Source organism: Lissotriton vulgaris, unplaced genomic scaffold (genome assembly GCF_964263255.1).
Source record: "Lissotriton vulgaris unplaced genomic scaffold, aLisVul1.2 SCAFFOLD_499, whole genome shotgun sequence".
NCBI classification, from domain to species: domain Eukaryota; kingdom Metazoa; phylum Chordata; class Amphibia; order Caudata; family Salamandridae; genus Lissotriton; species Lissotriton vulgaris.
In genome coordinates, this window is record NW_028247837.1 from 874,719 (window position 1) to 900,879 (window position 26,161).

Consider the following 26,161-nt stretch of genomic DNA (forward strand, 5'->3'; position numbering starts at 1 on the left):
TATACCTCAGTACCCCAAAACATATACCCCTATACCCATACTTACCTTATCCAAACATTAAAAAAAACATGCTTTTACCATTCATGCATTTACAACGTATTTCGTTGTAAATGTATGCGTGGTAAAAGCATATAAAATGTAATGCCATGCGTTATAATGGCATTGCTGAGTCATGGTACTTTCGTAATGAAAGTATGCGGAGTGATGGTATGCGGAAAGAAAGTTGCAGAATAATGGGTGTTTACCCTCCCCCGGTAAGTACATTGGTGGTACGGCGGCCCACATCTCCAGCAACACACTCATATTTTTTTACCACGGATTTGAAAAATGCACAGGTCTCTCTCATTGATGCCCAGCACCGACATACACTTTTAGACACCTCCCGCCACAAGTTCTAGAATTGCGAACTTTAGAGCAGGGGAGCTACGTTCGAATCTCGGCATCAACTCAACATCCTGTGATTCCGGGCAAATCGCTTTGTATCCCCGGGCCTAACACAAATGAATGTGTTCTTCTGTAATGTAAATTGTGCTCATGCCATGTTGTCGAGTTCGCGCTATATAATATTGCAAGGAAAAATAAAGTAGGGAAACTTGAGTTCACACACTACTGAACGCGCACTCTTAAGTGCATCAGCAGTGCACTGTGAATCGGAGCGCTTCACAGGTCTGTCACAGATAAGAAATGCTATCAAAACGAAATCCTACAAAACAATATACTACTGGCCGGCAGCAATTCATACCCGGACAACGTCGGGACGGGCTGCTAGTTCAGCTATAACCAAGAAATATTCTAGAGTCTTGAGAAGGCAGATTTGGCATCTGAATTTTCAAACAGAGTTGAGAAGCAGAGTGGAAGTTCCATGGAGGAACTTACAGAGTGACTTGTTTAATACTGGTAGGCTGGGAATGTTGGCTTATGTACTTAATGAGGATATAATAAAACTTGAAGTGTATTTGTACTTCAATTATAGCCCAGTAGAATTCTCTCAGTGAAAAAGAAATAGGGCACAATTTCTTTTGGCGGCAGTCTTGTAAGTGGGTGGAATATATTTTGGAGATAGGTAAATGGAATTCTGTGGGAGGCTATTCTAAACAATGTTCCATAATTAGTTCAGCTCTTGGTGGTAGTGTCTAATGAAAATTGTATCTGAAGGCATACACAGTAAAATTTCCTAGGCCATTTAGCTAGATTGACAAAAAAATGTATCCATGCATCTCACCAATATAATTCCTACATCAAAGACCCACCTAATATCCTACTTTTAGACACTGTGGAGAGTGTAATACAAACGACAAACAAAATGCAGTAGTCTAGAAGAGTTATTTCAATCCAATGTTTTGGGCCTAGGGCCATTATTTTGCTACTTAACTTTACAAAGCTCCTGGCCATTCATGTACTATTCATAGAGAAAACTGATGAGATTCTGTGATTGGTAGGTAGATGAAGCGGACATTGGAAATTAGCCTCCTAGCTACAATCAGGTGAGGAATCACACAAATGAACTTCTATATAGCAAGTTTATTATATTACCTGTAACTTCACACTACGAGTGAGCGAGCGAGTATGTAGCAAACTTAGAAAAGGGGCGATTCTGGTTACTTTCTAAAGGCACATGGGATGGCTTCAGCAAAGGTGGTTATGAGATGCTTCCATTCAAGGTCTATGGACTGCATTGTCTGCTGCAATTTAAAATGCAGCATGTTTAACAGATTTGGTGTTTTGGGCAGACAAGCTTAGATCATGATAATATTATATCATACACTACTTTGTGGCTTATGTATTTTGGGGCCTTTCCAAAGATGCATTAGTAAAGGAGACAGACAGGCTCACCTAGTAAGTAAAAAAAAGTATTGAAGGGAAGTTAATGTAGTTCTTTTAAGAACAAAGTAATAAAGAGCCGGGGGTTCGAGGGAGAATACCTAAGCAACTTTAGAATGACAAACTGATTTACACCAACGCTGCCACCCTTTACTCATTGCAAGAAATGGGTGATACCAGGCAGAGGGTCTTACAGTTATTGCTGCAATGGTCAGTGAGTAAAAGGGTGGTGTAGTGTCCTTTGTTCTCTGCATTAATCATCTTGTTATGGTAGAGAAGGGTAGTTTCAGTTTGACGAGGTCTTGGGATAACAAGGTAATTATGAACATGGTGGGCATTAAGTGAGGTCCCAGCTTTGGGCAATGTGTCAGATGGAGTCTTTGGGGACTTCAGTGAGGAACAATCCCTTTTCTGCTAATGTGTTTAAGGTTGGCAATTTGGCAAGGACATGAAAGCAAGTGAGTCAGAGGAAAATAGAGCTTCAAGCTAGGAGCAAACTTCAGCAGAGTAAAAGCAGTCACTGCGAAAACTGAAAACACTAACATCTAACCAGCATAGCTCCTGCAGACAGAAATTACATACCACTTACTATCAAAATGTGATAGGGTCATGTACTTCTTTGAAAAGGTTTGCTTTGTTTTTATTACTCCAGTTTGCATAGAACATACTCTGGTATCAACAGGAGAATGGTCAGGCATTCTAGTCAACGTCCAAAATGTTTCACACAGTTCTAAATAGTATAGTAAAAAATGCAAACTTCATACCTAAATACATCCTTCCAAAGCAGCACTAAAATAAAATAATATAAATCAAATCCTGTAACAGTTCTATTAATCTCCCTGTTCTCAAAAGGAACCTACCTATTTGCCTGCGATGAACCACACTAAAACCTTTGCCTTCCTGACCAGGAGAAGATTTTAGAGCCGGGGTACTTGGCTGCTCCGCATGAAGTAGAGACAACGTTTCGCCATTTAAAGCTGGTGCATCCATTGATGTCGGTGGCAGGCTTTCCTGAGTTTGCTCCATCGGAGTTGGCACATGTATATCATCTGCAGATATCCAACTTGTGCTTTTCTGTGGATGAAAAGCATAACATGACTATATATTGACCACACTACTAAAAAACAAACAAAAACAAATGCACAATACCACAAAGCAACAGTTTCTGTGAGTATGTAAGAATGCATGTCCAAATTGTGCATGTTAAGCATGAGTTTGCACATGGCTTTAGAAGCCCTTACAGAATTTAGAATTTTTTGATACCTTTGTTTACATTTGATAGCAAGAATTTTACAAGGATTCATATGTATCAACCATTTAGCAACTGATTATTTGCATTGAAATATTTCCATGTCTGACTGTCTATATACATCTAGATGTAGACACATTTAGACATATGAACGTATAGAAGATCTGGAAATGTGAAAAGAAATTGGTTAACCTACTGGAATAGTTGCAGGTGGAGACGTATGCAACTTGTCACATGAATGTTCTTGCTTACGATGTTTCTCAATGCTTTTCACTTTCAAAGGCCTGGTTCTGCAAAGCTTCCTATGCGTAGGTTTGCTGTCTTCACTGGCGCTTTCCAAGTAGCAGTCACTAGCTAAATTCAGGTTTGCAGTGAATTGCACTGTACTTTCATTCTTTGCGTCTCCTAATGGGGTTTCTGCATATACCAACAGTCCATTACTTGTGCTGGGTTCTGGATCCGGACATCTTCCAATCTCTTCTATAGGATCTGTTTGGAGAGGCGGTGAGGAAAGTGTAAACAAAGTTGTTGACCATTGTGGCTCAGAATCAGGAATATGCGGTGATGCACTGGATAGCTCTCCTGTAGAATTAGAGGGTTGGCACACTTCATGGATTTCAATTTGTGGGCTAAACAAAGGGGAGCAAGAAGAAGGAAGGTTAAATTGGGGAAGCACTAATAAGTGATTTTCTAGTATTGTTAATGAATTGCAAATTCCAAAATCATTCTCTTGAAAGAGTATGAAGCATCTGAAGGGTTCTTTTTAAACCCATTTTCATCTAAATAGATTAGGAGGAGAAAGAAGATCCAGCATCAAAAAAACAAACACATTACTATAATACTTTGTGTTAGAAAACCTTTTAAATGAAAGGATATGTATCGAGGAAACAAGGCTTGGTCATCAATCATATCATAGATATGTATGGCACGCTAAAAACCTAACTAGAGAGGCAGCTAAGAGCTACGGTCACCTTATTAACATAAGTGCATCTGCAACACCCTACGAAAGTTGAGCATACGGTCTGTCTTTTCTCAATTTTTCCACACCAAACCAAAAACGTTTGGAAAAACTCTCCCACCCACCAACGCCCCTAGTAGTGCATTTCGGAAAGATCAAAGGAGTCTTGTTGAAAGATCATATTGTTATGGAAGGTTAGTATATTTGTAGACACCGAGCCATAAAGCCTTCTATTTGCATTTTCCTCTGCCTTGGCTAAAGACTCAAAATAAACCACATTACAAAGTAATCAACCAGGATGTGTACTCATTTCTATAGACCACCCTGTGAAAAAGTGTCAAAGTCCTAATAAGCAGAAGCCACTCTACAGACCACACATTTCCGCAAACTAAATAAGAATACGATCTGTTCTGTAAAAGAAATGTCTGAAGTGTTCAGGGGGGGGGGGGAAGTCATCCAACGACCCTCGAAAAACGCTGTGATGATAAATTGGGTTATACGAATGCCAAGTAACAATAACAACAAATAACAATGTATGTCACACAGAAGAGGAGAGTCGTGGGTTCATTAGAGTAAAAAAGAAATAACTTGTATTTAATTCTGTATCACTGAGATGTGTTACGGATGTGTTTTCTGGATTTCTATCCAGAACCTGGCCTGGAAACAGACTTTCCAGAGCCTCTGGCTTTAAGGACTTAGTCAATGCATAAACATGAGCCAGAAACTCCAGTGAATTGCAATTACTTGACAACCCACTGAGTATTACTTGAGGGAGATGCATTCTAGGTAATGATCAATCCTGTGAAATTTCACAGGAATAATAACCAGTGGAACCTAAATCCTCTTTCATCATGAAAAGGAACATTCAAGAACACCAGTAAAGCAGGAGTACATTCATAATAATTAATTAAATACAAATCACTATCCTGGCACATACAATATGAATAGTAACTAATAAAAGAACTAACAAGATAGTGGCAACTATGTTTACCAAGAGGGTGAATAATAAAAAAATATTGTAAAATGATGGCATCATAAAGCCTCTTTACATTCATATCATCTACCCGTCCTTTCTCTCAGCTAACTAAGATAAACATAGCCAACCTACTGATGGAGCAGGGTTTTGTCAAAATAAAACCTGCTTGAATCTATACCCCCATATTAAGTATTAACAGTAAGTAGATGTAGTAAAACTAACGTACACTAACAAACAAGTAAATTGCTTTGCGCATGCCTGAATTTAACACATAATCACATAGAATTGTAATAACTTTTGTGAAACAAAGAAGTTGCACAAATAGTCTGCATTATTATTTTTGCATGTTGCATCCTGCTTTAAAGTAATAATTAATGCTGCTTTTACACTAAACCTGTGCTAGGTAACATTAATGGGGAATAGTGAATGGTGGGTGGTAAACAGTGAAAGTTTCATTACCATATAATTAATAAATGTTCATTTTAATATACTTTAGTGTAATGAATGAGGCCACCAAGGTGTCTTTAGGCGTTGGTCCTCCTCTGGTCTCCGTCAGCCTCTCTGTGCAGTTGGCCTCACATTCTCTGCAGTCTTCAGTCTTGTGAGGATGACCCCTTGCCAGGTTGGAGGCGGTTCCGCAGCTCCAGCACCAAAGAGGTACTTCTTGACACTTTTTGGGGCACAGTGGCAGCAATATGATAATGGTCTTCATCAGCTTGGTTGCCGGGCACTAGATCAGCATGTAGTGTAGGAGGCACAGACCACTCACATAGTTACTCTTGTCAGGCATCACATGCTTGCAGCCTTCATTATTGAAGTGATCGGAAAAGCACACAGATAGCTGTGCTACCATTATGCTGTCCGGGATTAAAGGAACAGAGTAGGTGCCACGTGCAATGTCGACCTCGGTTTCAGTCGAGACAATTAATTGGACACGATTTCTCAAGTGCATACGGCTGTGATGCTTGGGATTACACAAGATACTGCTTAAACACTTCTGAATTATTGCCATCCTCTGAGGTAGTCTGGGATAGGTCCGCTATGTTGATCATGCTAGTCACACAGTTATTCTTTGGTAGATGGTTTCTTGCACCAGGGTCAACTGCTTCTAGTCCCCTCTAAAAGTCAGCTCCTACTTTAGTGTCGACTCGCGCTTTCCCTTTCACTCATGCAGGACTCCTTGTTCAGCTTCCACTTTTATACAGAGTTATCAGACAGGGGATATGGATTATCGGTCTGCTTTTTCAGAACTGCTTTGGGTCAATTCACTTTTTAGGTGTTTTACGGAGGCTGTCCTCCAACCTCAGACTTTGTCTTGAATGATGCTCTTCACAGGAGGGTCGTTTCCAGGCTAGAACACCCTTATAAGAAGCAGAAAAAGGTGTGAGCAGTGAATTTCAAAGCCACACTGGCAAACAAAGGGAGCCTCCCCTTTTAAAGGATCTTTCACCCACTGACTCAAAAACTGCAGTGCCACCGCTCGCCTCTGCCATCCACCAAATGGCAGTATCAGGAAGAATACTCAGCAGCGCTTTATAACATAAAGGACCCAATAGAATTTCTAAGGGGAAGCCTTTCTTCCCTTTCCGCACTTCAGTATCTGGGTTCCCTCCCTCCAGACTACAGAATTTCAACAGTGTGCTTCCACTGTCTGGCAAAGAAACCTCATCTTCACCTCGAAATAATACACAGATCAGGCAACCCACAAGCCTGTGTTACCCAAATATACTCAAACAATGCATACCAAACAGCATAAGCATGAATAAACACATCCAGGGGCTACAATTTCAGGTTCACCATTAGTAGCAAAACTAAGTGAATGGGCCGGTAGGCTCTCATTCACATTACACAGGTGCATGCATGAAAACTGGCAGGAACAGTATTTCTGTCACCACTATAAATGGTCCGTTTGGTGTGTCCCTCAAGAGACAAGGTAGGACCAAGACTAGGCAGGCTTAGACCTTTGCGCACACACTAGATAAGGTGAGGCCTAGTTCAAACATCTGAAAGACGGGATACTAGATACTTGTGGTCGAGCACGCAGGGCAGAGGTCATAACTGTACACCATGCAGAAAACACTTCCGCAGCCACAACATGGCTTCATTTGCATCAGTTCATTTAGGAACATCCAATTCTATCAAAGCATAATGGGCACAGAAGGGTGTTTATACTCACTAAAAGATCACTTTTTCTTAATCCATATTGCAAACTTTGGGTACTTCAAAACACTTATGAAGTTATAGAACTTTGTAGATAACTATAAATTAGACCCTCCCATTCATTAGCTTGCTTTACAGTAAAACTGGATGTATAGGCAGGGAGCCTTTAGAAGTGTTTATCACATGACGACCAACCGTAAGGACTGGAATGATCTGTGGAATCTGAACGCATAATATATTTCAGCATGGAGAGAAAGCTAACCAATTCAATGACCACAGACATAACAAATGGCAAACAAAGGCTGCTCCAGCGCTCGTAGTGACTCACATGAGCATCCAGTTCAGACTGTGCAGTAATGTCATACCAACGGCATAAAAGCTCCTTAGACAAGTGGTTTCAGTACACTTTCAGCCAAAGGTAAACACACTGAAGGTAGAAACAGAAAGCTCTCTTAACATTCAACATCTATATTCTTTAGACGTACACCTGAGGTCTGTGCAAAAACACTGACAGTATCATATCTAGATCTTGACAGAAGTGAGACAATATCTGAAGAATAAAAAGGATACTAGTGCAAAGAACACTTTATTTCCCTACTGGGTAATGAGTGCCCTCAGGATTACTCGTGTTATGGTGTTCAGGGGTGTGGAATTTATCAAAATATCTACTTGTCCATGGGGCAGGTTGCTTCATAAATCTACTTTTCCTGTAACAAAATCTACTTGTCCCTTTGGTGCCATGAAGTGCGGCAAACCCATTATGGCAGCAATTTCATTATATAAGAGCTTTTATATAGTCTCTCTAACTATGCCAGGGCTAATACCATAGTAGTGTTTGAATACTAGCAATCCATTTATATTGCCACGTTTTGGCAGACCTACCTACTGGGACTGAAGGTAGTAGTAAGCAATAGTTCCAGGGTTGGAATGCCCTTTTGAATCTGTGAAAACCTACTAACTTGCATATTTTAAGGGTTTTCAACAACTCTTCTCTAATTTTTTCTAATACTGAGAAATGTTGGAAATTTACTTCTGATAATGGCAGACTTAAACCTTCTTCCAGGCTTGGAAAAAAAGAGGTTGGAGGGAAATGAAGTTGCAAACACTCAGGAGTACAATTTCTTGCTCTACGTCTGTAAATTCTTGTGAATGTACAAAAGCCATATAGCTGCACTTAATGCAAGGACATATACTAAGGTTGCACTTTTTGAGACTTTCTTTAATATTTGGGCCCCTACTTTGGTCTGGCGTTAACCACAACCTTTTGGGTTTATTAAAATTCTCTCTCCGGATCGGCTGGCTTCACTGTGAGTGACAGCATTCTGCTCTTTCACAAGGAGCATATCAGCACTCAAAGTAGTTTTGTTCAGTGCCAATAACTAATGTGGCAGTGTGTGCTTTTTTGAGACCAAAAACAGTTTTTGCTTTTGCCAATATTTGTTATAATGGTGAGGGCCCGGCAGCTCTCACATCAATAAGGTTTTACAAAAACCATGCCAAAACAAGTCACACATTGCTAAAACTAAAAAGCTGAACAACAATTTCTGACCTACTGGCTTTGCCAATGCTTGTTTCTTTTTTATGTTTCCCATAATCTTATTGAAAGTGGTTACATTGTTTTTCCAATATGAATATTTTTGGGAACTACTAGCATACATCAACAATTTTTACTTAAATAATGCTGCAAATAAATGGTACCTGAAATGTTACAGCAGTTTAGCAAAATGTTTTTCCCTACTTTCATTTTGTTGGGGTTATTTGATATTGAAAACAAAGAATCAATCTTGCTTTCATGCTTTTGCAAATATTTGCATTCTGGCAGCATTTTGTAGGGCCTCATATTGCTAAACTTTGAAACTGTGTGTACCTATTTTTATACTGGAATCACTGTCAGTAGTGCAGTCAGAATTTACATTTTCTTAGAGCGCTCACCCTAATAATAAAGGCTTTAAAATAATGAACCATGAATACAAATTTGTAGAGCATTAACATATGCACACAAATATTAACTTGACTGCAGGCAGTGCCTTTCCCTGACCCTTAATGTGGTACTGCAAACTGGCAGCCAAAGGGTTTGTGCTGCAGGGGGTTGGGCCTACTTGTCCCAAGAACAAAATACACATTAAAACTTGTTGCCCTTGACCCCAAACAATATGTCCTGGGCGTCGAGCTATAGGAATTCCACATCCCTGGGAGTTAGACAAAGCTAGAATGATGCACAATATCTAAAGCTTGATGAGGCATCCTCCTCAAGCTAGTAAACTTGCAGAACCCACTACAACTTCCCCTACATGGCTACTTGGGATTCATTTTGGCGGGGCGATGGGAAGGGGTCCCTTATCCTTTTGTGGGAAACAGCAGATTGTCTTTCCATTGTGTTAATCCTCCCCACATGCAATATGTATCCTTAAAAGAATTTTACAGCATGGTAGCATTCAGCCATAGGCAGCTTGCTATCTCTGAACAGGCAGCATCTTCAGCCAAAGAAGGGAGGTCACATCAGCGTGGACCTGATTTGTATCCCATCTCTAAAGAGGCTTGCCAATGGGATTAAAGATCAACAGTATCTGTGTGAGACTGTTAAATGTTCTCAAGACTAATCACAATCCCAGAATTCGATCAAGCCCCAGGCTAATAACTAGCCAGATCAATATAACTTGATTTCTCCCACAAAAGGCTCTAGAAATATTGCTAAATGAAGAAATGGTAATTAAAAAGGTAACTTGCATAGCTATTTTGAGTACATTAGTCCATTATAGGTTGTAAGGCAACAAACAGACAATTTATATTTGCTCCCTCTGTCTCACAATTAAATATACAAATATTGTAAAACAAAAACAGAAACTCAACAAAAAATGAGTAATTGGATACGAGGGAGAGAACATTTTATTACATTGTTTACTGAATATTTATCATGTCCAAGGTGAAATAATATTTATCATGTGCTATTTTCTGAATTATAAGGGCATTAAAAAAAATCAGTTCTTCAGTAGTAGGAAGAGAGAACTCGAACATAAGTTTGGGTGAGAATGTATGCAAACAAATGAATAATTGAACTTGTGTATAATAATAGAAAACAAAAATATTAATGGGTGGAGTGCTTTAATTAAGATCAGCCAATATGCTGGGTTACATTACTGTCCATCTTATTTTGCCTACTGTGAGATTCCTTCACGCTTTCCTTCCATTACTTAGTTGTTTGTTGTAGTGGTAGCCCCAAGTCTGAGGGGTGTATCCACATGTGGATCTTGCGCCCTCTGTGCCATAGAACTCAACCTATATCTCGCTGATGATGCCCAAGGAAGCTGAAACTAGTCGGAGGTTCCTTGTGTAAGACATCTGGGGAGGACCTATGTGGTGATGTGATACTGGCAGAGGCCTGTGAAGATACTGTGATGTCATCTAGAGTGTTAGCAGAAGCCCTGAATGTTCTGTCAGGAGCAGTTGTTGTGTGTGCCTTGGCTGTGTCAGCTGGGACGGCTCTCCGAACCCCCACAATAAACCTTCAGCTGGAAACCAATTGCTGTGTCCATCCCACTTTACTTCAGTGGCAACAGAAGATGGGATACGACTCATTCTACCTTTGCTCCTGCGGCTCATATATGAGTAAACTTTTTTTTTTACTAAAGCTCTTCTGCTACAACAGGTACAGAGGTACAGAGGTACAGAGGTACAGAGAGCCGTGCCCTCGTTTGTTTCAGTGCCTGCCCTGCGCTGTTTGCCCCCGGCTGCTGTTTATTTTTCGTGCCATTGAACTCTTCAGTGACTGTTTTGGGATTATGATCTGAACTTCCGTATCATTGAACTCTTCAGTGACTGTTTTGGGATTTCAAGAAGATCGGCATTTCCATCTCATGTACTTATTTTATTATATTTGTGGGCATTCATGTGCAGGTAAAAGCGAGTAATCAAAAATGCCCGTTTGATTTTAAAAGCGCAATTTCTCACCTCGCACTCCTCTTCGAGAGATCCTTTCATCACGGCCCACTCGTCCATTCTTTCTTCGGCCCTTGTGACGTCTGCTTCACGTCTTCAGACGCAGCGTCTACGTTTGGTTGCACTGTTCCCCATGCAACGCGCTTCACTGCCTCAGTTTACTCGCTGACGCACACAGCATCTCGACGCGCATAACTAGTTATTGGAGCTCGTCCTGGGCAGCACATTCATTCAAAAAGGGAAAGTTTTGTTTTTTTCTCTCCTGCGTTGACATGCACAGTTTCCTTTGCGGGTCAACACATACATTCTTGGCCGCTTCGCTGATACGTACAGCACTTCTCTCTGTGTAAGTCTACTCCATTGGAATCCTTTACATTATCCCTTATTACACTGACACACACAGTTATTAGGTGTCCATTAATTAATGATGCCAAGATCATAATTACAATTTCGCTGACACACAGCCTTTTAAAGTGTCTCTTTACAAATTTCTAACAGCAGTCGTTTGCACAAGGGAATCACAGTGTGGAGCTGTCATCCTCTGGCCAAATCATGAACTGCATAATTTGATCTACATTCTGTTTTGCAGAACAGTTTTCAATTGGGAATGCAGATCAACCCTTCTTGTGAATCTTTAAAGTGTGTTATTTCTGTGATACACACACTCATTTTTACATCACTCCACTGGTGAATTTGTATCTTGTTACACTATTTTCTTTTCCTTGCCATTCTGCTTCCATGCCCCAATATTTTTATTTTCTTCTTCCTGATTTTCACCTTATATTCTTCTCACTTTATTTTTCTCTTTCTTCTTTTTTCCTTTCTTCTTCATCTCCTTCACAGATATGTAGTGTCACAGCTCCTCCACCTTTTTTAAAGGAATTTGGAGAACCACACCTTGAATGGAAGCTATGGATCAGATCCTTCAAAGCACACTTTGGTGCAATTGATGGGCAAAAGATACAGACCTGAGAGGAAGAAGAACCTTATGTACTATCATTTAGGAGTTAAAGGTCAAAATGTGTTTGACCATCTACTTCTTTACGAACCACCTTAAGGTGATGAATTTGAAATGGCAGTAATGTAATTGGACAAGCACTTCACCAAAACCAAAAATATCGTGGTACACAGATCTACATTTTTCACAAGAACACAAAACCCAATGAAAGTATTAACACCTTCATTACAGCTCTAAAAGTACTAGCTGCAAAATGCGAATTTGACAACTTTACATCTCAACTCGTAAGGGATCAACTCGTTGCACATTGTCACTGTAAGAAGATCCAAGAAAAATTGCTCACTTGCAAAGACCCCACCCTAGATGAAGCAGTGGACATCACCAAGAGCACTTAAAGCTCTATGGATGATGCAAAGCAAATTAATGTGCTGTATCCAATTCCATTATTTCTGGTGCGGTTACTAGTAAACTTCCTTTTTCTCCTTCTTGTGTTCAAAACAATACTAAGGGATCTACCATGTCCAGAGGTGGGAAAAGCTTCACACCAACCAGGGGTGGATGGAATCTTTACACTTAACAGAAAGTTTAACTATAAATCAGTTGCTATAGGTGTGGGTCATCAATGCATGTTTCTTCTTTCAAATATAGCCCTGCTATTAACCAACAATGTGGTAAAATGGGTCACTTTACCAAAGTTTGTATGGGGGAAGAAGAAAAAATGTAAGATGTGTTCTCAATAATGCTGATGATCTCTGTGATGATGATGTCATGAGTCAGGAGTATGTTGTGGTGGTCAAGGACTGCTCTGATGAGTACATTATGCAACATGTTCCTGATCCTGAAGTCAAGGTTATCATTGAGACCAACCACATTCAGCTCCTGGTTGATACAGGAGCACGCATCACTATTGTATCTCAGAACAAGTATCTAACATTTTGAGCCACAAAGAATTTGTTACCTCCTGACATACTTACTGTAGCTTTTGAAGGCAGTAGGATTGAGTCGTTAGGATATTTCTTGACTAAAATAAGTGTCTTTGGAGTAGCCATCAACAGTAAAGTGTATGCGACCAAACGTGGGATTAAATGTTCTAGGTCTTATCCAACAGGCAGAGTTTGGCTTAACCATTAAGCCTGGTCTGCCTAATCCGGTTTTTATTGACAATCAACCCAACAAAAATCACATCACTCCTACGAGAGACATGAACTCTTTGTCTGTGTAGTATTCTTACATCTTGTGTATGTTGTACATGTCTCCACTTCCAGTCCAGCCTGTAGAATGTTGCAGCTATGATGCACAAGAGAATGTTGGCACTCTGTGGGCTGAGGTCTACAGTTGACGTTGAGCTGAGCATCATGCTAGATGCTCCTGGTGGGGCTGCTTTACCATCTTATCTACTTATCCTTAAATAAACATCTAAACTACATCAACTGCGTGGGACTACATTACTACATTATTTATGGTGACGATGGATCAACGAACCTACCACTTTTAACTGATGTAATCCAACTACTCTAAAGCAAGTAAGCCAAAGATATCTCTCAAGCGAGAAACCTACAGAAAAAAAGAAGCGTAATTTAATAAAGAGCAACCTGACAAGCAAGAGAGAGAACACGCCTGTTGCCCCACCAGAGTCCTTTTCATCGGACAGCTCATGAACAGGCGAGTTTCAACATCTAACAAGCGGAAGCCTTCAAAGTGACAAGTAACCCTTTACTACAAAAAGAAACCTGTGAATATTTAAAGAAAAGAAGGTAAACAGGGGCTGTGTGTGTGATGTTGCCACCTGTTAAGGGTTAAAAGTCGTTAGTGGGCGGAAGGCATCCACTTTACAAATGGTCTGCTCTTTTAAATTGACTGTCAACTATTTAATGGAAGCGTGTCTAATAAGATAAAAGATTTAACCATTGAATCTCAGCATTACTGAAGGTGAATGTTTTATCTTGGCTGAAACAGTGAAAAGTAAACTGTCAACAAACATTTTCTGGAGCGCACAAGCATGAAAGGAATGAGAGGCTAATTGAAGTGGGAACTCGAACTGTCATGCATGCAAGTATTGGCCTTATGGAAACTTATTTTTGAAGCAGTGTCACAACGGAGCTTGTGACTTAACAACGTTTTTGTCCCTTGTATTTCAAGCCACTTCGAGTTCTGTTTATTTACTGCCTGATTTTTGTAGAATTCAACTGGACATATTTATGATGCTCCTGCGAGGAAAAAAAACGTCCTATTTGACCTTTCTGTTCTTTAAATATTTTTCGCAAAGTTAAGAGAGACATTTTCTCAGCTATGGGAGCACATCGCGACAACTCTGCTATTTGGTTCCTAGCCGGTGCTTGGGGACTATTTACAACAGCTTTCCAAGAGTTTCTCTAAAAGATTGGAAGGGGCTTTACAGCGCTGTGTTAGGGTGAGAGCCTCGTTGTCACGTGGTTTTCTCACTCGCTGTTGTGCTTGTTCCTGATCTCGTCACTGGGAAGCTGGCATCGGTCCGGTAGGCGAATGAGGAATTGAAGTGGTTTTCACAAGTAAACGTTTTTTTCGTTTTTCCCGCATACTTTGCCTCTGTTTTGGATCGTGTGAGACACCGTTCACCAGACAATTTTTAACATGTGGAACAGATAATTTCGACATCAGTTATTTTACTGTTGAAGTATTATTTTACCATTTTCTCATTCACTGCACCATTTAAATGCTATTATGTCTGATTTCCTTTCAGCTTACTTACTGCTTTGTGAGCACCTGTATTTCTTCTCATGTTTTCAAGCTGTTATGAGTGCCTTAGCGCACTGTGTCAATTTTACTCATTTGTTTCATGCTGTTATGAGTGCAATTTTACTTGTGCTGTGCTTAGTGAGAGTTTAAGTGATGAAAAGGTTGTTTTTATGGCTAATTTGGCGCTAGGACTTCTATTTAGGGTTTTTTTTTTGTTTAGGAGCTAATTGTTCACACTCTCATGATGTGTTTTTTTTGTATATTTCTGAGAGTTGAACTATTTCGTTCTTTTGTTCTTGTACTATGTCTTTCCTTCTTTCATGCCTGTCTGGCCAGTAGGTGTGTCGGTCGGTTAGTCATCAGTATCTTCAAGCTTAGTTTTCCTCTTTGTTGTTTCCTTTTGTTCGGTTCTTGTCTTCTTCTTCTTGTTATTTATGGAAAGTAGGATGGGTTTGCTCTTGTCTTCTTCTTCTTCTTGTTATTTATGGAGAGGAGGATGGGTTTGCGTGTTTTTCATTCTTTGGTTCTTCCTGACCAGTGTTTTTCATTCTTTGGTTCTTCCTGACCAGTGTTTTTCATTCTTTGGTTCTTCCTGACCATTGTTCCCTCCTTTTTATTTTCTTTGTGGTCTTTCGTTCTTTCTGACCTGCGTTCTCTCCTTTTGTTTTCATTGTGGAAGAGAGGGGATGATGTAGTATTCTTACATCTTGTTTATGTTGTACATGTCTCCACTTCCAGTCCAGCCTGTAGAATGTTGCAGCTATGATGCACAAGAGAATGTTGGCACTCTGTGGGCTGAGGTCTACAGTTGACGTTGAGCTGAGCATCATGCTAGATGCTCCTGGTGGGGCTGCTTTACCATCTTATCTACTTATCCTTAAATAAACATCTAAACTACATCAACTGCGTGGGACTACTTTACTACAGTCTGGTACCCAATTGGCCAGTGCTTGGGAAAACAAGTATAGTAAAAATTTTGAGGACGGTCTAGGCATGATCACCAACTTTCCACATTTCATTAAAATCAAAGAAAATGCTAAGCCTATCAAACACAAACTGTGTAATGTCCCCCTAAGTATTAAAGGTGATCTTTCAAAGTATTTACAAGCATTATGTGACTGAGGAATCATCGAAAAGGTTGAGTCCACTCTCTGGCTTTCACCCATCGTATTAGCCAAGAAGAGGTCTGGGGACCTGAGGATGTGTGTCGACTTAAGGAGCCTTAACAAAGTCATCTGGGTTGCCATTCCACGCATCGAAGATCTTATTGCCAAAGTAGATTCCTCTTCATGGTACACCAAACTCTATCTTAAGGCTGCCTACCATCAAGTCGAACTACATCCTCAGTCCCGACATCTCACAGCCTTTGTCACTCCTGTGTGTTTCAATTCTGCCGTCTCCCTTTTGGCCTAGCCTCAGCTGCTGCTATATTCCAAAGATTGATGACTGAGATGTTCCATCACAATCCTAATGTTGTAGTCTTCCAAGACAACATTCTCATATTTACCAAAACTGAAGCCGAACAGGATTCTGTCATTGATTAGATATTCAATGTTCTTGAATGTAGAGGGGTCACCTTACAAAAGAGCATATGTACCTTCAAAGTAAAGGAGATTGAGTAGGTCATGTCATCTCCGAACATGGTCTCAAACCCAGACCAGGCCTAATAAAGAGCATAGTCGATGCACCTTCCCCCCCAAAATAAAGAACAACTTATGTTCTTTCTTGGCCTCTGTGAATTCTATTCCAAGTTTATGAAAACTTTGCAAAAACAACAGAGTGTTTCAGAGCACTATTAAAGAAAGGAGCAACCTATGCATGGTCCGAGTAGTGTCTGAGAGTTTTCCAATCCATTAAAGATCAAATTATCCAAGCCCCTGCTCTGCAAGCTTTTGTAGAAGGCAAGCAAACCATTGTCACTGTTGATGCTTGTGAGTACGGTCTGGGAGGTGTTCTCTCGCAACACGCTGATGGAAGAGAGCACACTGTGGATTTGCATCCAGGTCTCTTCGTCCCGTTGAACAGAAATATTCCTTAATAGAAAAATAACTTTTAGCCTGTGTCTGGAGCATTGAAAAATTCAAACCATACTTATGGGGCAGATCTTTCATCCTCAAAACTGACCATCGTCCCCTGGTTGACATTCTCTCTGGTGAAAAACATCAAACGTACCACCACTCGTTTAGCCAGATTATCTACAAAACTTCTAGAATATAATTTCACTGTAGAGTACATTCCTGGAGGAAGGAACAGCAGAGTGGATTGTCTGTCCAGACTCCCAATATTCTGACACAGTTGAACAAGATTGGGAAACCAACGTGGAAGAGTGTTTTGTGGCACTTATTAGTCAAGACAACTTGTCCTTTGCTGAAGAAGATTGGGTAGTGCAGGTTGACAAGGATCCCATACTCAAAGAAGTTGCTTCATTAACCAAGAAAGGATAGCCCAAAAAGTTGTGTCTCTCCTGATCTACAGATGTTCTGGAAAGTCAGTGGCGAGCTTTCTGTAGAAGGTGGCAAAGTAGTCAGAGGCGACAAACTCATTCCTCCTTCATGCTATCGAGAGAAAATCATTTTAGCCGCTCATTTAACTGCTCATTCTGGTCACCTCCGGGCAACCATTACTAAGAGAAAAGTCAGGACCGACTTCTGGTTGCCCAGAATGGACACCCAAATCGATGATTTAGTGAAACAATGTTCATGCTGCAATGCTAGTGACAAAGTTCTAGTACTTGAAGGTACAGTTGAATCTCCTGTACCCCCTCCTGACAGAGCTTGGTAGAAACTGGGCATGGATTTTCTTGGACCTTTCCATGTTCTTCCTTCCAGCTCTAAATATTTTCTGGTTCTTATGACCATCTGTCCAGAGTGTCATCAACTGCTTGAGTGCTATGATCCTCAGGGAGGGTTACCGTGAGGAAATTCTTACAGACTATGGTGTTCAATTTGTTTCACAAGAAATGTATTCTTTCCTACATTCCTGTGGCATCAAGCATATCAAGACTCCCCTTTACCCTACACAAAGCAATGGAAAATCAGAGAGGTTCAATGGAGTTGTAATGGAGTGTGTCCAAGCAGCTTATAGATCCAGGTCTTGTGTTTTCCAAGCTGTGAAAGATCTTGTTTGGTCGTATCACACCTCACCTCATGTTGCCACTAATTTCAGTCCCCTTGAACTCATGAGGGGCAGAAAGACCAACAACATCAGCAACATCAACAACAGGAACCCCAATTTATAAGGGAAACCCGGAACAGACAGTACTGGGGTCAAGGAATCTAATTCCTATTTTTAATCTATCATCTAGAGAACTTGACACACATAGTGAAGCTCTATTGTCCAAGGGCCTTTCATTTGTGCCGCAAGCACACGTTAATACCTTTGAACTTCATAAAGACATCATATCTTTCTTCAGAAAGATCAGATTAAAAAAATTCTTTCAAGACACTGAAGATGATAATACTGAACAAATAAAACAGAGAGAGATAATGTTACCTTCTACTTTTAGTCCAGGACTAGATCAAGTAGGTCCTGAAGTAGCTGCATTCGAATTAGTAGTCCTTCAGAAACTAGAAAGGACTCTGCAATTCATTCCTAAGCCCTTATATAACATTAATAGGGAGGAATCATTAGCCCTAAAAAATCTATCAGAAAACAACAAACTTACTATCAAGGGTTGCGACAAAGGGTGAGGTATTGTCGTACTCGATTCTGATTATTATGAACGCAGCATGATTAAAATGTTAGAGGATAGCTCCAAGTACCTCAAAATCAGTTCCAACCCTATAAAGAACATTATTAAGAAGATTCAGCTTCTTACAAGGGAGGCCCTGAATAGTTGTGACATTAATGTTAAAGAACATGATTTTTTAAATACTAATAACAACAAAACTGCATGTGTTTACGGTCTTCCAAAAATACATAAGAGCATTAATAATCCACCATACAGACCGATCGTGTCCACCATTGGTACGCCAACTGAGCCCCTGTCTAAATTTGTGGATCATTTTCTTAGACCACATATACCAAAAATTAAATCATATGTTAAAGACACAAGCCATATGATTAGTCTAGTTGAAAATCTGGAATTCATACCAAATAGAGATATACTAGTAACAATGGACATTGAGTCATTGTATAGTAATATCCCCCTTGATGAAGCAATCAGAGCTACCGATAGGTTTATTGATAAGCACAATATATGTTGCCAAAAAAAATTCATCATTGATTGTCTGTACATTGTATTAACCGACAACATCTTTGAATTTGGCAGTCTATTATATCGCCAACTAAAGGGAGTAAGTATGGGGGCCTCAGTAGCCCCTTCAATAGCAAACATCTATATGTCTTTGTTTGAAGACAGGTTCATCGACAACGAGGTTGCTCCTTTCTTTGAATCCATCTCCCATTGGTCCAGATACATAGATGATATCTTTTTTATCTGGACCAATGGGATGGACTCCCTCATGGAATTCCTCGAATGGATCAATTTGACCGATGTCAACCTCAAATTTACTGCCCAATACAGTGTGAATCAAGTTGAGTTTTTAGACCTACTAATACGGGAAAACAATTACAAATTAGAGGTGGATTTGTTCGTGAAACCCACGGCACGTAACACCTTGCTACATTTTAGTAGTTTCCACCCCAAGAGTCAACGTGAGAGCATTCCATTCTCCCAATTTTTAAGAGTTCGCAGGAACTGCACTAACCTTGTGGACTATGACAGGCAGGCATCAATCATGAGGAAAAGATTCTTAGATCGTGGTTACCCTCACAGACTCATTAGAAATTCATATAAGAGGGCGCGTTTATTTGATCGCGACGCCCTGCTAACTTCGAAGGAAGAGCCAGCTAAAGACCAACTTGTCTGTATAACTACACATTCCACATTGAATGAACGCATAAGACAAATCATCAATGCCAATTGGCATATTCTTAACTGTAATCCGACTTCTACAAGAATTAAAAAAAAAACCCTCTTTGCGCATAAGAGGAACAGAAATTTAAAGGACAAAATTGTCCACTCAAGATTTGGGACGAAGTACCATAATAATGGTCTTGTCCAGAAATCATTGCTACCCAATTTGGCGATACGTGGAACAGTGAAATGCTCCTCATGTAAATCCTGCACTAATATCATTGGAGGTGAAGATTTCACGCACAATGGCTTCTCAACAAAGGCGAACGATATTTGGAACTGTAAAACCACAAATGTGGTTTACTTTATCCAGTGTGCATGTGGCTTAGGCTACGTCAGCAAAACTTGTAGGTCTATTCAAGTGCGTCTGACGGAACATAGATCAGCAATCAGAACAGGTAAAATTACAGCGTCCCTAGTGAAAGATTTTTTAGAAATGGATCACAATCCTGAAGACTTTAAATGGCGCATCCTAGAGAAGATAAGAACGCCAGACAGCAAAGGCGGATGCACCATTAGAAAGAAAAGGGAGGTCTACTGGATTTTTGTTCTCAATACCTTTAAGAAAGGTTTAAACAGCGTAATTCCGTGGGAAAACGCAATATTTTAATTTTTTATTAAAAAAATGTTTTCCCCTATGGAGATACTCTTTAATAATAGTGGACTTACCCAGAACTGGGAAGATTGCAGTTTCTGAGACTAAAAACAGTCTGTTATGAACCTGTCCATATCTGTAATGACGACCGTTGTCTATACTATATTCTATACTATTAACCTGTCTAGCTCTATGAGGACGATAATCGCTCCCAATAAAATGGCTAAAGAATAATCTAACTGATATCTACTTCGTGTATTGTATTACACATCTGCTTTGTATAACGTAATTTACACCTTGGATCATGTGTGTCGATGTGTGCATTCATGGTTCTATATATACATATATTTGATTCATTGACTTATTGGAAAAATTTCTGATCGTAAAATAAAGAGAATCTCTATCTTGTTCTTATTCATCTTATGGAATGCGGTATTATTCTTAAAACGCACGACCATAAACACTCGGTCGGGTTCCATCCGTCAGCTATAATTTTTTAGTCGATATTGTTTGCTGCGCGTGACTTTGAATATTCACGTTTGTTATCTGTTGAATTTTTGTGGAGGATTGTGGTTTCTCCACGCGCCTCACTGTGCAGTCGACAGCATATGGCCTTTGATGTACACGTCGTCTGTCAATGGGTATTTGCGCGACCCTCATCAGGTCGTCCTGTTTGGCCAATTTAAATATCCACAGAGGGATACTATCTCTCTACGAGTTTCGCTAATCACATTAGAAGGATACGGCTTTAAATATACACGTCACACAGAAATGGGAAATTGCCCCACGTGACCTTTAAGTTTTGTACTTATAGGTAGTTCGTTAATTGTGGCAGGTGATACGATCTCCAACGGTCGCAGGACGCTAGCGTCTATCAATTGCAGCGCCTGGTGCCTCTCACGCAGACTTCGTTAGAATCTTATCGGTAAGACAATTTCGGTAACTTTAGAGAAACCTCCCGACTGAATACTGTTTTATCTATCCGTTTGCTTATCTATAACTGGTGTTTACTCTGTCTTTATTCAGAAACTCGTTATCTTCGAGTAACACCTGAAAGTCACAGTATCGGACAACGTTATAAAGTGCTTTTCGTATTGCAGAGAGCTTTCCACATAGGCATATCGGTTATACCTATCGGTAAGAGAAATGGGAGTTATTGTATAGAACTTTGAGTGTTGGTCTTCTCTCAAGAGGGTCCCTCTGAAATACCATACATTATTTTCTTACTATTTAGATAATTGTTGAATGCGACCCACATATACCAGTGGAACCGACACAGGAATACTCTATCAGCATAAAGAATAGAATTCGGTGTGCTTGCTGACGTTGAATAGAAGATCTGAAAATAGAACGGTAAGAAGCCGTATGAACCGTGTAAGCCCTATCTAGTTATTTGGTAGATCTTGCCTTAAAATACCGTAACTTCGATCTCATTTACTTAGATCTTGGCCAAAATCAACGTCCAATAGAACATCTGAAAATGGAGCACTTTACATCGTTATAACGGTAAGAAAAAGCCTGAATAATTGTGTGCGCTCTCTTTGCCACTTCGTCGGACCTTCTATAAAATATCGTAATTCACGTCCTTTTTTCATCTAGACATTGGCCCTAATCTGACGAGGGATATCCGCATCTAATTCTACGTTTCGTTGGGCTTTGCAAGATAACACTATTCGGTGTATCATCTTACATCTAATAGTATCAATCTTCATAAATGTGAGTTATACTTTCGCAGTGACCTCAACAAATCTGATAACGAGATAAACAGAAATATAAGCACCGGGACTAATATGTTGCTCCTTTCTTTTTTATATATCTTTATACTACTGCAGTTATGAAGTTATATTCATGATAGAGAATGGCATCGTCCTGAATTTTGAAATTACGTGCTGTATAGAATCATCATACGTAGTTAATAAGTGAGTATATTTGGTAAATAGAAGTGATACATAGTTTCCATAAATCAGGTTGTAATCCCCAGGCTGCTTCTAACTGATAGTCCCCGTGAATGACCCAAAAGGGCATCCACGTATGTAACTGGATTATACCTTATCAATGGTGTGAGGTTATTAGTTTTGGATCAAAAATATGTTCATGATTTTGGGATCAACATTTTGTGAAAGATATATACATTTTTCTTCACCGTCTGAATAGTGTTTGATAATCCGATAGAAATTGCAGTTTAAAATAAACTACGCTATGGAAGTTCTATCAAGACACAGATTGAGTTACTGTGAACCAGTCATATCATATTTAGGACTCCCCTCTAAAGTCATAAATGATCAATATATGAACTATCTCTGCAACCATGAGTTATACAATTTCCAACACCATCGAATATTAGCCTAGGTTAGCGGGACAATTGGGAGGGGTCCTTCTTTATCTGTAACACAATTACTAAACAACTGCTCAAATATGTACATATTAGAAACATATCTGGTTTGGCATTTATATATAGTGGCATAGTAAAGAAGGAAGGAGTGCTATCTAGGAATGTGTTTAGTATTGTTGATTAATTTGTGATTTTATAAATTTTAAATGTCTTGAATTAGCTGTGATAGAAGTATGATCTTGCAGTTTTTGAAAATATTAAACTGTTATCCCTCGGGATTGATTATGTTTATATTTTTTCAAATTATACTCTTTTAGACAGAATTTGTGGCTCCTGAAGAAGGCGTCTTTGAAACGCCGAAACGCGCGTCGGAAACACATTGATTGCCACCTTTTGGTCTTTTTTAATACATGACTATTTTATGTTATTGTTATGTAATTTGTCATTTTTTGTGTATTTTATTGATTATGTAATGTTGACAGTGATATATTTTGTTTTTACTATGAACATGTATTATATGACCTTGAGTTTTTTATATTGAATTGTATTAGTGATTCCTTGATTAAGTCACCCTTCCTCTTTCTTGTGATTCTGTTATGATATACATACAACTCTTGAATAGTTAGTGCCTGTAGCTCACTGACTCTTCTGAGATATGTGATAGCTACAAGGAAAGCAACTTTCCATGTAAGAAAGCATAGCACACATTTATGCAGAAGTTCAAATGGAGGACCCATTAACCTAGTGAGGACGATGTTTAGGGAGGAATTATTCTTTTGAGGCCTTCCATAAATGCTTTAATGGCAGGTACTCTGAATAATGAGAGATGTTGTCTATTTTGCAGGTAGGCTGCTATGGCAACAAGATGTAACCTAATTGAGGTGTAAGCTAGATTACAATTTTGAAGATGTAGTAGGTAACATATGATGTTTTGAATAGATGCATTTAGAGGATGGATTGAGTTATTGGTACAGTATATCACAAATCTTTTCCCCATGGCTGCATAGCAGGCTCTAGTGGTGGGGCGTCTAGCTTCTTTGATTACGTTCATACAATCAGGTGGAAGATTTAGGTAACCAAACTCTAGGATTTCAGGAGCCAGATCGCTAGATTGAACTGTGCTTGATCTGGGTGAATGATCTCTCCATGGTGCTGGGTTAACAGTTGTGGGGAGAGATGTAATTTTTGGTGGGAGAACTACTGATAACTCGAGCAAGGTTGTGTAGCATGGTTGTCTGGCCCATGTTTGAGCAACTAGGATTAGTGTTAGTGACTGTTGTTGCAGCTTGCATACCACTAGTGGAATGAGTGGGAGAGGAGGAAAAGCGTAGGCAAATTTGCCTGTCCAATTCATCCATATCGCATTGCCTTTGGACAATGGGTGTGGATATCTGGCGGTGAAGCTTGGGCATTTTGTGTTTAAATGTGTGGCGAAGAGATCTATCTCTGGATGCCCCCACATTTGGAACAAGCCATTGGCATAGCCAATAGGTCTCGCTTTTGGGACCTTATAAGTATTTAGTTATGCTGCACAATATCCTTGTATTGTGTTTTTATCTAGGAACCTAAATCTATATTTCTATTTTATGCCCTTGTACGGCTATAATCAATAATATCCCTATAATGGCATAAGAATTATATCCATATCTAGTTGTAGCCCATGCAGTCACATTAAGCAAGGCTACTTCCCCGGACTCCTAGAAAGCACAACGAGTTCGCTAAACAATCCAAACCTCCAGCAACCTGGGAAATCCCTATTTGCTTTTGTTTTGATTTCGCCCTAGAACTCCTATGAAGCACTGTGAGAACGGCTAGTTCTTAGTGACATCTTTATTGACGTCTTATGTCCAACCTTACGTCAAACCCGGCACCTTTCAGGTATAAATATACCAACGTTGCCTTAAGCAAACACACGGTGGTGGTTTTGGAGCAGAGCGGCCATCTACTTGCCCGAGAGCCCAGCTGATGCGAGTGCCCAAGGAAGCCGCCCCTCCTTTCTGACGAGCTGAGAAAGACGCTGTCTTTTTCTCCAGCCGAGAAAATCCAGCTCCGGAGTTTCCAGCCTACCCTAGCGGGTTGCTGGAATATCTAGCCCAGAGGAAAGAGATACCAGACCTCCTGCTTTCTATTACCCAGGTACGGAACTGACTAAACCCTTTAAGAGAATTCTTGAGTCAGATTCTTGGTAAAACCAACTTAACTCAAACTGCTACTTACTTACTCTTAGGTCAGGAACACCGGGGTAGGCGTATTTAGAAGCACCAGTCGAGTACGTTAGTCAATGTATATATGTATGTATAGATTTTATCCATTTTAAGTATCTTATGTCTAAGAAACCATATCAATGCTTTTACAGTATTATTTCATAATACTCCTTTTACTGTACGCACTTTACTTTATATTAAGTATTGCAATTATGGCAATTCATTTCTCTTGCATGATACACCTTTTATTGAAAACACCTGTCTCTCTTTTCTCTGCACTCTGGTGAAACTAAGTACGCACGATTGACTGAGTGAAATAGCTGTCTATTGTTTTCACACGACACTAAAGATAGACTCTTATTTGGAGAGAGCAAAGTTGTCATGTTATATGGTTGTCAGAAGCTAATCCCTTTTTGTCTATCCAGGGAGGTTAAACTCCGTGTTTATTCGAGAAAGTTTCTAGTGACCTCTGAGCTAGCTGGCAAACCTTAAGTCTAATATAGTCAGTAGAGACCTAGTCGACCTCAGTCCTACGTCTACACTGCTGAATATATTATTCCAATGCGCAGAGCCTATTGGGAATATAGGAACTACACTACACTTGGTGCAACAACATCAACTGTTACATGGCTAAAACACTTATAAAGTCCCAATGGCAAGACCTATTGGCTATGCCAATGCTTGAACGCAAAGAAGCCAGCATGGCTCTTTTGTCTGTAACCTTTTGTGGGATCACACCAGTGTTTACGAAAGGTGAGCGGTAGCTCTGCTGTCAGAAACAGGCGGGAGGTAGGTTTGCTATCTGTGATGAGTGTAATATCAGCCAGCAGAGCAAGACATCAATCGGCCAATAGGGGGTGTTTTGGGCAAGTGAGGGGCAGCCCCGCTGAGTGCTGCAAGTGAGTGTTACGTCTGACTCACACAACACGTGAGATAGTGTTGTGCGGTCTGCACTGAAGAATAAGTCAGGTGAGCAAGAGACAGCGTTGCTCTTACTGGCAGGTAAAAATATAAGCTATTGCCCCCGTCTCCGAAAAGTGCCAGTCTGTTCATAAACCGGTGCTTGTATAAACTCAAATCTCTGCTCATAAGGACTGCAGGATCAGGCTGCATGCCACAGCGGCTCCCTTTCACTAATCAAGACCTTTAGCTGCAGGTAAAGGCAGGCCTCCTCGCCCTCCTGCTGACGGATACATTTTTGTGCAGAAGAAATGGAAAGCTGGAGAGAGTGTGGCATAGGGGTTTGAACGGTCATACTTGAAGCTGGAAAACCAGGAGGCTCAACATCCTGTGATTCTGGGCAAATCACTTAATCTCTCGTGCCCACCCCCTCCCCCCA

At 40.1% G+C, this 26,161-nt stretch overlaps 1 protein-coding gene across 1 annotated transcript in view; it reads right to left on the reverse strand.

The window, feature by feature from the left end:
• Nucleotides 1–26,161, reverse strand: part of PLEKHM1 (pleckstrin homology and RUN domain containing M1) — a 264,142-nt gene that overhangs the window by 103,911 nt on the left and 134,070 nt on the right. The window contains exons 5-6 of the mRNA XM_086949810.1: nucleotides 3,267–3,699; nucleotides 2,682–2,895 (exon numbers count right to left, since the gene is read on the reverse strand). Of these exons, the coding sequence (XP_086805936.1) occupies nucleotides 2,682–2,895; nucleotides 3,267–3,699 (647 nt within the window). The remainder of the gene's footprint in view (nucleotides 1–2,681; nucleotides 2,896–3,266; nucleotides 3,700–26,161) is intronic.